Raw genomic sequence first — 13,478 nt, forward strand, 5'->3', positions numbered from 1 at the left:
TTAATGACATATTAAAACACTTGACCACTGAAAAATGCATAATCATCACTCAACATCATCAGTTCATCGTTATAGGGATAATCCTCTGGTTTAACTCGTAACGCCATTTTTCACTCCCATACCATCATAACTTTGATGAGTTGGGTTGACCGACTGAAAAGGGGTCTTCCAAAGGAGAGAACCACGTGCTGAATGATTTAAATTTTATTCCATACACGTTTTGAAGGAGGTAGGTACCTGGGTTTTTGTCATCTTATGGCACAACCCAAAGGTCGCAGTAAAATGATACGATTGCGAGTGTCCAGATTAAAAACGGCGAGGGAACCCTTGTGGATGTGGGTCAAGGAAACTGTTTCAAAATTGGCGCCAAGCTGAGTGGATAACTGTGTTCGTTTCGACTTGCTGATTCCCCCATTTTTTGGGGGAATCCAATTTGTTAATTGGGAGATGTTTTGCCATAATGTAATCTATCGTATCTATTGATTTTTCTATTCATTTTCAATCATAAAATAACTAGAAGTGATAAGTTAATGATCAACCCAAAAATAGTTGAGGAAAAGAGATATTCAAGCTTCAAAAACTCCAAATGTTTCGATGGAGTCTTTGAACTGAATTTTTACTAAAAATTAGTGTTGCACCACTACACAGTGTTGGCCAGTATTAGAATTACATCTCGCACATGCAATTTACACTTAGTATTTCAAATACATACATGAAGCTGAGGTGTTTTTTGGTTAGGAAGGAATTTGGAAAATTTCTGATGAATTCCAAAATCTCAGTTAGAGCACAGCCTATTTATCTTACCCCTGAGAACTACTTGCTTCTTATCAAATGGTATCGTCATAATTCACAAAAGAGTATAAGCTATAATGAAATTATGGACTCTTTACTATTTTTTTTTTAATAATTATTCATCTTGGACGTAAATATACGGAAGGCATTTTACCTATGCTTCATCGATGAAATATTGTCCATTGTGTGATCCATAGAAAAAAGTTAATTAGAATAAAAACAGGCAGACGGTCGGTAACTTTTCGATTAATCTTCTATTGTAAATTTATCGAGATCTCCTGATCATAAATACTGAGTTCCATCTATTTGTGCCAGAAATACTCTCTCAATGAATGCCTCTATGCATACCAATAAACAGCCAAAAATGCAACACGCATCAGAGATAATTTGCAAACAATTGGAGAGTGAAAAATGCTCCGAGTCTTCATCAAGACTGCTATATTTTATCGAGAAAAAAAACCAGGTGACCTTCCAGTTTATACCCTTGAATCGTGTATACTAGGATTGCAGTCTATGATCTTTGTATGGCCCATGAAATTGCATCGCTATATAGTCAGTATTTGGCCCGGGCAGTTTTCGTGAACGTCTCAAGGTTTTCGGTTGTTTTTTTTCACGTTTTCTCATTCTGTTAGGAGTTTGAACTTTGTTGAAGAATCTTAACGAGTTTTATCGTCCGGCTTGCACGCTCGGCCATTATTGGTTATTGAAAAATTATTTTCGAATTGTGGTCCTTGAACTCTCACAATTTATTTATTTTTTTGTACGTCTGGATTAGTGCGAAATCGGAACAGATGTGGGATTGATTGATCGACCTGACCGACTAGTATTCTCGAACTGGTCCCGAATAATTTCGTGAATATCGGTCTGCACAATGGATTTTTCAAAGCTGTGCATCATTGGAAGAAATATGATGCATCATAATGGAAAGTCATTGAACAGCTTCAAGGTTTCGACAGGCAGAATTATTGAAAGAAATTTCTATAACTCTTTCAATGGGAACGTTTGATTTATTCGTGGGAATAAGGGAAAAGAGACAAAGTACAAAAACTGAAACATGAAAACTGACATTCTTATCGAACTAATGAAAGTAATGTCCAAGTCTACCAATATTTTTTGGGATGGTTTAAATTATGCCCAGTCAACTTTTTCGTTTTTCAACATGCAAGCAATCATCTTGTATAGAGGGAAAATTTATGGGAATTGAAATTCTTTACTTTTTCACATTCCAGTGGTGGTGCCAGGAGTGGTTTGGAGGGAGGCACAATTTTATATTTGAAATTTTGTAAGGTTTTCCCCGTATAAAATAGTTATATCTTCATAACTGTAATAAAAGCTATATGTTCGAAAGTAAACAACATACTTCGAAACTTATTCTTATTTGAAGGAGGAAATAAAATCATTTTTCGATATTCTAAAAATAATTCTCTGAATGAACTTCGTCACGCGCATAATCCAGAAAAATCATCGTAAATCTAAATGTGATACATATGCTAAAATAGCAATTTTTCTAGTAATAAATTTCGAAATTTCATGGTCTAATTGTTCGGTCTTGACAATATTTTAACTGACCCCATCTTTTCTGTAATTTTTCGAATTGGATATGTAGTTGTCATTTTCAATGTTCCTGTACCGCCGAGACTATCTGGTTAATAATTCATTAATTTGGGATATTTGGAAAACTTGTATAAAGTGGAACTACTCCATGAAAAATGAAGAACTTCGAGAAGAATTTTTGTTGATTATTCGGACCAACCTTATTGGTGAGTTTCGAACTTATTTTCAAAATTTGTCACTGGTATGTCAAGCCTTTTCCTGTCAGTGAATGGATAGTATAGAAGTGAACCATCAGCGATGCAGAAATTGAATATTTTCTGGATATTCCATGTCAGCTGTCTCCACCAATTAAGCCTTTCACACCAATAGAAGTGGCCAGTGAGATAATAAGACTGAAGAACTAGAAGGCTTAGCTGGGAAGCTAAGAGCTCATGAAGCCGAAAATTTTGAAAAAATTACCCAAAAAATCTCACAAAAGTATTCAATAGAATGATGAGCATATCATATTTCCCCATCATATGGGGTTATATGATAGCCAAGCCAGGAAAGCAGAACAGAAAGTGGAATAATATATGTAGGTCTTTAAGTCTGCTACCAATCTTGGGTAAACTATTTCGGAAGCTGTTTCTGGAGAGGCTAAAAGATGACATGGACATGCGCCAACTAGGTTTTTGAGAGAAACACTTGACAACACATCGAATTCACAGCATTGTAAACACCATCTCAACAAGTCTCGAAGAGAGAAATTCTTCTCAGCCTGGCTTATCCCAGGCAATCGACAAGGTTTAGCACAACGGACCGCTAAAGAAACATAAGAAACTCCTCATACAACCATATTACATGCTTCTGGAGCCATATTTAGCAGACAGCCATTTTTTCCTAAATATGGAGAAGCAATATCCACCTCTTCCAATGTCAAATCCGGAGTCCTACAGGGCTGTATATTGGAACCACTTCTATATATCACCTCCACTTCAGACATACCGGAAAGTGGGGACACCACCATCTCATCTTCTGCAAAGTATGTAGCCTCACTTACATATCACGAAATCAGCTCCTAAAAATCTGCAAAAATTCCTGAATGACCTTGGACAGTGGCATCGAAAATGACGACTCAGCATCAATGAGGCTAAATCAGTACAACTAATGTTTACAACATGAAGAAACACGTGTCCCCTGTCGAAATATTTGAAAAGGAAATACCAGTGAACACCAAAGTAAAGTATCTCGGTATACATTTAAACCAGTGCTTCAACTGAAGACATCATATCAATGCTAAGAAAAACGAAACAAATCTGAAAATCCAAAAAATGTATATGCTTTGGGATTAAAGGCAGGAGATCCAAATTGAACCTTCAAAATAAGTTACTCAAAAGTATAGATTTGAGACTTTTATTATTAGATTCTTCAGGTGATTAATAGGAAAAAGGTCAGGTTTATAGAACAAAAACCACTCCTTAAAACAATGCCGACTGGTTTCGATTTTATTCTGAAACTAGCCCTGAGGATGATTTTAGAATAAAATCGAAACTAGTCGGCATTGTTTTAAGGGGTGGTTTTTGTACTATAAACCTGACCTTTTTCTGTCAATCAACTGAAAAATAAGTTACTCATTTACAAGGCAATCATCAAACCAATATAGACATACGGTATCCAATTCTGGAGTTGCGCTAAAACATCAAATATTCAAATCGTCCAAAGACTGTAGCACCAGAAGCTAGAAGGACATGCCAACTAACTGAAAGAAGATCCATTCAACTCTCGAAGGTTAAAAAGGACCTGGGCAAACGACCTAATTGGCTAATCATAATTATGAAGTATAAATATTAAATATTTCCTTATAGACTCCGCATACATCACATTTTCTTGATACTTTTGAAAGTAGATCGTAAATCTCAATAAAGGCTCAAAAAATGCGAGAAACAAGAACGTCATTTTGTGAATTTGTGATAGTTTATTTTCGATGAAACTGCTTTTAGTTTCAGCTTCAAAAACTCACTGTATATGTGCATAATTTTTTTGTGACGATAGTATGATTTGACAAAGTTTTCTTCACTTGTCCTCTCTAATAGGTTGTCGACTAGACCCTGGCCTGATGGAGGTCTCTGGAAAGAAGGTTAGCGCGAGACCGAACCCATCCCATCCCCGGATATCAGCTCGAAATGAACGCGATATAACCCTCTAGAACAATACGGCTGTCGCCTCAAGATCCTTCGCTCGCGTGAGAATGATCCCCAGTCGCGGACCCGCGGAATTTTCGGCAGTTGTCCTTGGCAGTGAACCGAACCGGTGCATCTCGTGGAGCGGAGGAGATCCGACTCGACCTTGGCCTTCGCCGAGATGCTGCACGTCGTCTGGAGTTCCAGTTTTTTCCTTTTGCCCCGCTGCTTCACTTTCGTCGACGACGTTGTTGTTGGCGGATTTTTTATTTGTTATGTTGGGTAAGGTTATATGTGGCACCTTTAATAACTCTCCGCTTAATAGGTTTTTTACACTCGGCCGAGTTTGAATGGGCGTATCGCTTGTTAGCAGATACGCGGATGGGCGAGTTTGGTCCCGGTATCACGTGTAGTGAGGTGTGGAATCTCGAAAGTATTCATTAAATTGTTTCGGAATTAAATGACGCCTCATCGGGGCAGTGATTGGGGGATAAACGGCTGCCACTCTGATCGCGGTGATAATGCATATAATTGCAGATATTTGTCTGCTGGGTGACTCGAGGAATGATACTGCTGAAGGGGTCCAGTGTTTTTTAAAATGATCAAGCAGCAAACCCAAAATCATTACGGTTTTATTGGAACCATATTTCTATTATAAGTTGTTGAAATATTATATCGTAAAAGGCTGCAATGACAGTCTATGGACAGAATCTCCGGTCTGCCAAATTGTTAGACCTAACGTCTTGTGGATCTTTGAGGATTCATCCGAAATGTGATTTTCGACGTTTTGGAACAAATGTTTAGGAAACTACCCCAACGGGCTGAAGAAGAAACTTAGAGACGAATCTCTACTAGTCTGATACCAAGAAGGGGGTTCCGAAGGAAGGGAAATAGGAAAAACTAACCTTCCTTCCGTACAAGCTTCTTGGCTATCACCTAGCTGATAGAGGCACTTCACTCCAGGGTGTTCAGTATCTCTCTGGTTCACTTAACATAGATGATTTCATTCACGGAGCGTCTGCCGATCAAATTATATTAATTTTGGTGATTGACAGTCGAAGAGTTTGTTTTCTGCCCGCAAGGCGTCGCCAACCATCGGGACAAAAACCGCCTGACAAACTCGAGTCAGGCAACTTAACCTTCACGACTGAATTATTTTTATCTTCAGCAGTATCTGTTAACGCATTCTTATTTCAATTGATTTCTTTCTGAATTACAATTATTGATATTTTCTGATATACAATTCTCGATTTCTGAAATGAATCTGACTGATCTGAATTAACATGGACGCTTTGTGGAAGAAATGTGTCTGAACTGAATTTAAAATGACCATTTCTTGAATTGAATTGACTGATCTGAATTACATTTGATTTTTTCTGAAATAAACTTGACCAACCTAAAATCAATTTCCACTGAATATTTCTGAATTACAACTAAAATGAAGAGGTCCACTAGTGATGCCCACAAGAGTCTTGTTTTCGAGAGTCTCGATTTCTCGTCTTGTCTGTCTTCGCTTTTTGAATATTTTGAACGATAAAGGAGCTTTGCTTACTAGTTTGAAAACTTTGGAATAATTTCTTCTTATTCATATCACCTTTTCCTATTTTTTTCTCATGTAGGATTTCAAAAGCGCTAAAAAATAAGTTTTCATCGTGAATTTTATCAGAATGATCGAGAGCAGAAAACCTTCATTCTATTGCAATAAACACACCAAGACGAATGCACTTGGTAGAAATTTTCAGAGTATGTTTATGTAAAATATGAGCCCGTGGTCTTTCATCATCATCCTTTATTTGATAGAATAGATGGTAAAGTGAAGCAGCTGTGGCCTAAACAAATAATAATATGATTTAACTACTTGGATCTTTATGTTTTGCAGCCAAACCCTCTGTTCTGTCGGCCTTCAATAAATTGGTGAAACAAAACCATTCTCCACTTATTAACGATTTCCTAGACACAGTTATTCTCATTATTCTTGACATTCGAAAGCATCGAAGAACATTTAAAATTAAAAAATATGATATGCGCTTATCGTAAAAATCCGCTACTCAATCAATGACAGAAATTACCTTCAATAAAACAATTCGAAGTCCTGAAATCCAAAGACAATAAAAAAAGTCAGAATATTGAAAACTGAACACACTCCCAACTTGGTTTTGAATAATTGAATAATTTGTCTAGAATGGAAACAGAAATGAAAAGATATTGTAATATTCTCGGTAAAAAATATTACTGATTGGTTAATGCAGAATAATTTTTGAAACAACAGAAGAACCGTCTGAATACTACTAGAAAAACTATATGAAATTCTATACTAGAACAAGGGATAGATTTAGACTTGATTGTAGCCTAAGTTACTTGAGGTATGTCAATCTTTGGAAGAAGATTTTACGTTAGTATTGAGTATGATTTTTGGATATCTAGGGTCAGGAGATTAAACGGAAATATACAGTTATATACATATTGGAATAACCTTGAATATAATAGGGCATTAACATTTGCATATTAATATCTGAATTCCAATTCGAAAGAGAACTTCTCATTCCTATTCGGATACCTACAATCAAAACACAAGGTGCTAAATTTCAACGCCCATCAACTTGTCATTCCGTAGAGGGTAACATTTTCTCCCACAGATTAAAAGATTCCGTTCCTTCGGCCTCCCATTGAACTGCACACATCTCTTCCATCCGATGCACATGGTACCATCCGATCTGCGAATCGAAAGGGTAATTCCCTTTCACAACAGTTTCCGGTAACAATACCGGAAGCCACCCCAATTTACGAAGCTGCGTTAGGTGGTGTTTTTGAGATCAGGTGAATGTATAGAAATGTGAATACATACAGGTCCGAGCATGGGGAGGGTAGATCGCAGAATCCTCACATTATAGGGGTCCCATACAAGATGATAGATAACCGTGGCTGACGTGTAGGACTGGGGCTGCGTATGAGAAAATCGGGGAGATCTTCCCTGATATTCTCACTGATTTGTCTGATTTCGGGACATAACTCAGCGGAGGGAAGACTTCTCCCATTGTGTTATTAAAACAGCTTTGTTGGAATTGCTTGTTTAAGAGCTCGTTCAATGGGACACTGTGTTATCGCGCTAAGAATTTATACGTTGGCTTCACTCGTTTTATGCGACGTGTCTAACGTTATAATTAGAGGATATTATGTTACAAAGTTCCACAGAAAATTGGAATAGTCGAAATGAGTTCTGAATGGATTTTTGAGTCATCATCAATCAACGTCAATGCCACAAGCAGCTTTAATTGTAAGTCACGTTAGTGAATAAAAAAAATCAGGAAAGTTCAACCGTGAGATACTTAGACAATACATTTTATTGGCTGACTAGCTGTGCTCTCCTGCTTTGCAGGGCTTTAAATTCTTGAAATATTCCAAGTAGTATTCAATGATTTCTCACTCAAGTGGAAAGAAGCATGTGAATGATTAAAACAAGAAGTAACTAAAGTCCAAGATCTGTCTACTTCATGAGAACTTCCTTTGGGCGAAACCAGAAATGAAACAAAAAGAGTTTCCTCAAAAACCTCCTTGTACATAACAATGTACAGAAAAAATAAAGATACGTGGGAATAAACGGATCGTCAACCGGAAACAACTCAACAGTAAACATATCGCTTTCAAACTTCCTGTTGGTCGAAAATGTCAAACGGCAAACAAGTCGCTAACTGGAACACCCCATTACATCAGAAATCAAGTATGCTGAACGTATTATAAAGACATAAAGTGGCAGAAGGTGAAATAGGCAAGGAAATCCTGAATTTCCAGTAGGTATTCCCTTGCAGGAAATGAAAACTGGCGCACTTTTCGAGGAGCCACTCGAAAATCGGTTCCTTGCTTATTAGATTGTCACTCCAGGCATAATCCAGGCTGGCCAGAGGTCATTTATCAACGGGAGCAAGTTTTGGCCAGGGCTAATCCTTTGGCCGTACGTGAATTCCGAAGTTGCTCTTTCTGACTGGCCTTTATTAAATTGTCGTTATTTCATTTGGGGAATAAAACATGCACAATAATAATAATTGGGTGGCCGACACCCTTGACATGTTATACGCTTAAGCCTGACGGTTATGAAATATGATTATCGAGCGTGCTCATATGCGGATGGTCATTTGGACGTTTGGCAAATATTTATGATGGGCTTAAGCATAGAATTTTGACGTGGTCAACTTCTGTTTGATGCTCGTGGCGAATCTTTGTTGAAAAATCATAAGCTGTTGGGTAATCATATTAACATATTCAAATATGGAATGATTTTATGGTTTTGTTTGAACCTAAGTACCTACTTCGTAATCTCTTGTTTTTTGTTTTGAATGTGTTTTGTGTCCTACCTTTTCAAATGTTTTATAACTCGAAGAACTGAGAAAAAATCAATCTTAGTTTCATCTATATAATGTATACTTCCTCGATGGCTAAGTATATATGTTTATGATTGTATCAAGTATGTAATATGGCAAGACATTTGTTGTCCGAAATTTATTCGAAACTCAATATTGAAATTTTGTTCTTTCATTTAATTGAAATATTATCAATTAGAATCATCCTAATTTTGTTTACCCGATTATAAATGTAAAATTCAACATATTTCTCACGAAGTTTTAGCAAGCTCACCAATTTAAAAAATAGAGCTTTTTCCTATTCATATCAGACTGATTTATTTATAAGTACCTCAATGGAATGCAGTGGAGCTATATGGAAACTTCCTAAACAAAGATACAGCCTTTAGAAGGCGATGACGAGTTGACAGTTTTAATTATTTTTTTTACGAGTTCTAAAAAACACTACTTCTAAAACTATACATAATATGAAGCACTAAGTAGATGTTACTCACACAATTTGTTTAGATCTCAGAACTTTATTATTAGGGGTTGAAAATAACAACATGTATTTTAACGGGAGGAGCTCATTCTATGGAACACTTATACGATGAAATGGAATGAACAGTGATCAGAAGTGCCTGCAAGTTTTTATGTATTCCGAGAAAAGTATCGACTGTATCGAAATTTTGCAAGAAACTGTTTTTCTTCAGAATTGAATGGGAAATCATAAGAGAATTTTATTTTTCGAAAATCTATCCCACGAAAACAGTTTTGAAGGAAAATCATAAGGGGTTGTTATTTTCAACCCCTAATAATGAAGTTAGGAGATCTAAAAAAATTGTGTGAGTTACATCTGCCTAGTGCTTCATAATATGTATAGTTTTATGAATCAGTATTTTTGAGAACCCGTGAAAAAAATTAAAAACTGTCAACTCGTCATCGCCTTCCAAAGGCTGTATCTTGGAAGGGAGGTCGATATCGAAAAAAAATTATAGGAACTACCCCTGCTTATTTTCATCGAGGAACCATCTCCCTATGTCCTTCTCATTTATTTACAGATACCCTGTATATTGGATTGATTTCATTAGCTTATTACAGATATTACAGATTTGTTTCGAATTTCTCGAACAGTTTTCATGAAAATGATCTCATACTTTGTCGGATCGTCCACTGAAATCTTCTCTTGTAGTGCAGAATTGAGAGAGTGCTCTTCAGTTTCCTGAAGCTATTGTTCGTTCAGATTGCCTTGATGAGCATCGCCATCATGAAGGTAGGCCTTCGACCGTTACATCATTCCATTTTTTTTGACCTGAATCCCAGAGGACCATCTTGATGTCCATGGGAACCTCAGTCCACTGGGATCTTCCGAAGTGAAGCAGAGCATACAATGGGCTATCATCCTTGTCCTGCCAGAGGCCAGAAGGGTTGGTTATCGACTGTCCCGCTAAAAATGACAATTGCCGAATCTGGAGAAGAGGCTACCCTTCTGCCCTTCCGCCACCGTTACTATTTAACGGCACCCTAATCACATCACCCTATTCGGACACTTCCGATTGACCAGGTACAGGAAAAACGATTTTTTATTAGTCATTATTCATTTCAACTGTAGCGGCACATATTTGATTATTCATTGAACGATGGATGGTATTGCGGGCAAGGGTAAAGAATTGCTGGATAGACTTGATGAGAAACAGCCCAACAGTAATTTCATAACATAAGGCATCAGAAAATATACAACTGGCCAAAATTGTCATTTTTAGTACATCAATGTTCCTGTCTCAAATTTTTTCTTTCAATTAAAACCTTCTGAATACTATCATCGCAGGAATTTTTTTATAATACTCGTACACTATTGATGTGGTTATAGTGTCATTTTAAAGCAGTTCAATTTCCGCAGCTACAATCATCAGGATGGAGTGAAATATGTATTGAAATTAGTTTTGTGTTTGAATAACATTTTATGTCCCAAATAGAAGATTTACGAGTCTGGAAACTTTTTATTTACTCCTTAGACAATGCAGAATGCAGACACCACTTCCATTGTAATAAATTCATGGATGAAATGGATATACTCATCCAGAGCATACAAACTCTCAAAAATATAAAGAGAGAATATGCTGATCAGATTGTTGTCCACATTTTAAGTAGTTAATGTGTTCCATACTGTTTTAATTTGTATTATTAGGGCTTGTAATGTTCTTTTCAGTATTCTTACATGTTTCTCTTTTTTTTTTGTTGAACTATATTATTTAAGTAGGTAGGTCTTTATGGTTGATGTAAGCCATATGCAATTTATGGACACTTTTGTCTGAGTTTACCATTTTTGAATTGCGATCCATTTTTTGGATATTCGATCACCTGCATATGTAATAAATTAGTGCTTTTTGGTGTTATATTCATGATCGTTTCATGAATCGAATGGAACATTGCCAAACTATTCAGGAGTTAAGCGCTCCAATGCGAACCTATAAATGTGCCCAGTTGTAATTTTTTCATCCTATAGAATAAAACTGAATGGCGACTACTCCGAAATGAATGCGATCTTGTTGATATCTCCATTCGTTTCTGCCGGTCATCATTCAGGCACGAGCTCTTTTTAGTGACACGAACCGAAGAGAAAGGGTGTGAGACTTCAAAGGAGGATAAATCTCGAACACGCGTCAGAGGTTAAAGGCGAACTGACCACTGGTCAAGCAAATCTTTTATATCACACTGCAATTTATTCCCGGTCTTTTATGTGATAGCCCTTTGTATGAAAATCCTGCGATACGCATGCAGATGGGACTCAGTTTCGTGAGAGGGAATATTGCATATTTAGTGATGGCGAAGATGAAATGAATAAATATGTTCTATTCACATTTATAAAAGCAGTCGGTTGGCCGTGAAATAATTTTTTTCAGTTTTTGTAACTAGGACGAATTAAGGTTGGTAAACTATTATTATATGTTTCATCTTAATGTGATCGACATATATTTTAGCTATCATATTTCCACACTCACAAGATAGTGAGTGAAGGGAATGACAAAAACATTCCTTCTATTGAGAGACCGAAAAAGATGGTGGCAGTTGAGCATTTTAGTTTCTCAAAACATCAAGAACTACAAATTTGGAATTATAATTTGAAAAATGAACACTTTTGTTGTGACACACATAATTTGGAACATGAAGGGAGACGGACATCACTTTCCGAAATGTTAAAATGAATGAATTATAGAAATAAATAAGAAATACGAAATTTCATGAACGAAAGGAAATAATTGCAGCCAAAATTACTTTATTGCAAAAATTTTTACAAAGCAAATGTTAAGATGAAAATATCAAATGAAACTGATGTAACGTCTTCAAATATCAGTACGAGAGGATAACCAACATTAACCCTTATCAAGGACCTGCAGTTATGTGTCAATAATTTAATATTCTTTCATGAAAAATCAATATACTTAAACACTGATCTGTTGTACTTCCCATATACGAGGATGTATTGATATCTAGTTAGCCTAGACCAGTTCCATGCATAAAAAAATGTTGCGTTACCATAGCAACAAGCAACGAACAATAACTCATTAGAAATGTCAGTGTGAAGTTTGAGGTCAAAAAAGGAAACCAGAGTTACGCAATAAATTAAAAGAAAGAAGACCGAAATGGTGAAAATCGAAAAATTGGAGAATCCAGCCATCATCAAGTACCTGTATTTAAAAGTTAAAAGTGCTAAGAGGTAAGCAGATTTACGAAGTTATGCTTAATAATCTTGGTGATCAATGTTCTTCGTATGCGACCGTGAAAAATTGGACTGCAAGCTTCAAAAGAGGTAAATTTTCCATTGAAGATAATGACCGATCGGGAAGGCCAGTTTCTGTGTCAGTCCCCGAAAATATGGATGCAGTTCATGACATGATTTTATCAGACCGTCGAATTGGGCTAAAACGGACATCTGAAGGACTGAATATTTCATACGAACGCTTTCATCATATAGTTCAAGTCACTTTGGACATGAGAATAATTGCTGCAAAATGGATCCCCAAATGTTGACCAAAAGCGTGCAAGGGTTGAAGCATCGCGTTCGATCTGTGCTCGATTTGAAACCGATGTAGATTTCTTAAACCGAATTGTTACTATGGATGAGGCTTGTGTACATTTCTACGATCCAGAAACAAAGCAACAATCGATGGAATGGCGACACTCTGGTTCTCCAAGACCTAAGAAGTTTCGTGTCCAAAAATGTGCTGAAAAAGTTCTTGCCTCAGTTTTTTGGGATTGCCATGGAGTAATCATGATTGATTTTTTAGATAAGGGTAGAACAATAACCGGAGACTACTATTCGACATTACTGACCACTCTACGGGAAAAAATTCAACAGAAAAGACGCGGAAAGCTATCTAAAGGTGTTTTGTTTTTGTAGGATAAGGCCCCTGCACACAAATCTTATGTTGCTATGCAAAAAATTCGTGATTTAGGATTCGAATTACTAGAACACCCCCCATTCACCTGATTTGGCTCCATCCGACTATCATCTCTTTCCTCAACTGAAAAAATGTGTAAAAGGTCGTAAATTTTCTTCCAACGAAGAGATAATAAAAGGTGTGGAGATATGATTTGCAGAGCAAGAAGAAGCATTGTTTTTGAAAGGTCTAGAGAC

The 13,478-nt window shown here is 36.7% G+C and overlaps 1 protein-coding gene across 1 annotated transcript in view; it reads left to right on the top strand.

Annotated features, from left to right (window-relative positions):
- Nucleotides 1-4,453: 4,453 nt before the first annotated feature.
- Nucleotides 4,454-13,478, top strand: part of LOC123311532 — a 91,528-nt gene continuing 82,503 nt past the window's right edge. The window contains exon 1 of the mRNA XM_044895564.1: nt 4,454-4,787. Within this exon, the coding sequence (XP_044751499.1) occupies nt 4,574-4,787 (214 nt within the window). The 5' untranslated portion in view covers nt 4,454-4,573. The remainder of the gene's footprint in view (nt 4,788-13,478) is intronic.

This window comes from Coccinella septempunctata, chromosome 4 (assembly GCF_907165205.1).
Source record: "Coccinella septempunctata chromosome 4, icCocSept1.1, whole genome shotgun sequence".
In the NCBI taxonomy this organism is placed as follows: Eukaryota; Metazoa; Arthropoda; class Insecta; order Coleoptera; family Coccinellidae; genus Coccinella; species Coccinella septempunctata.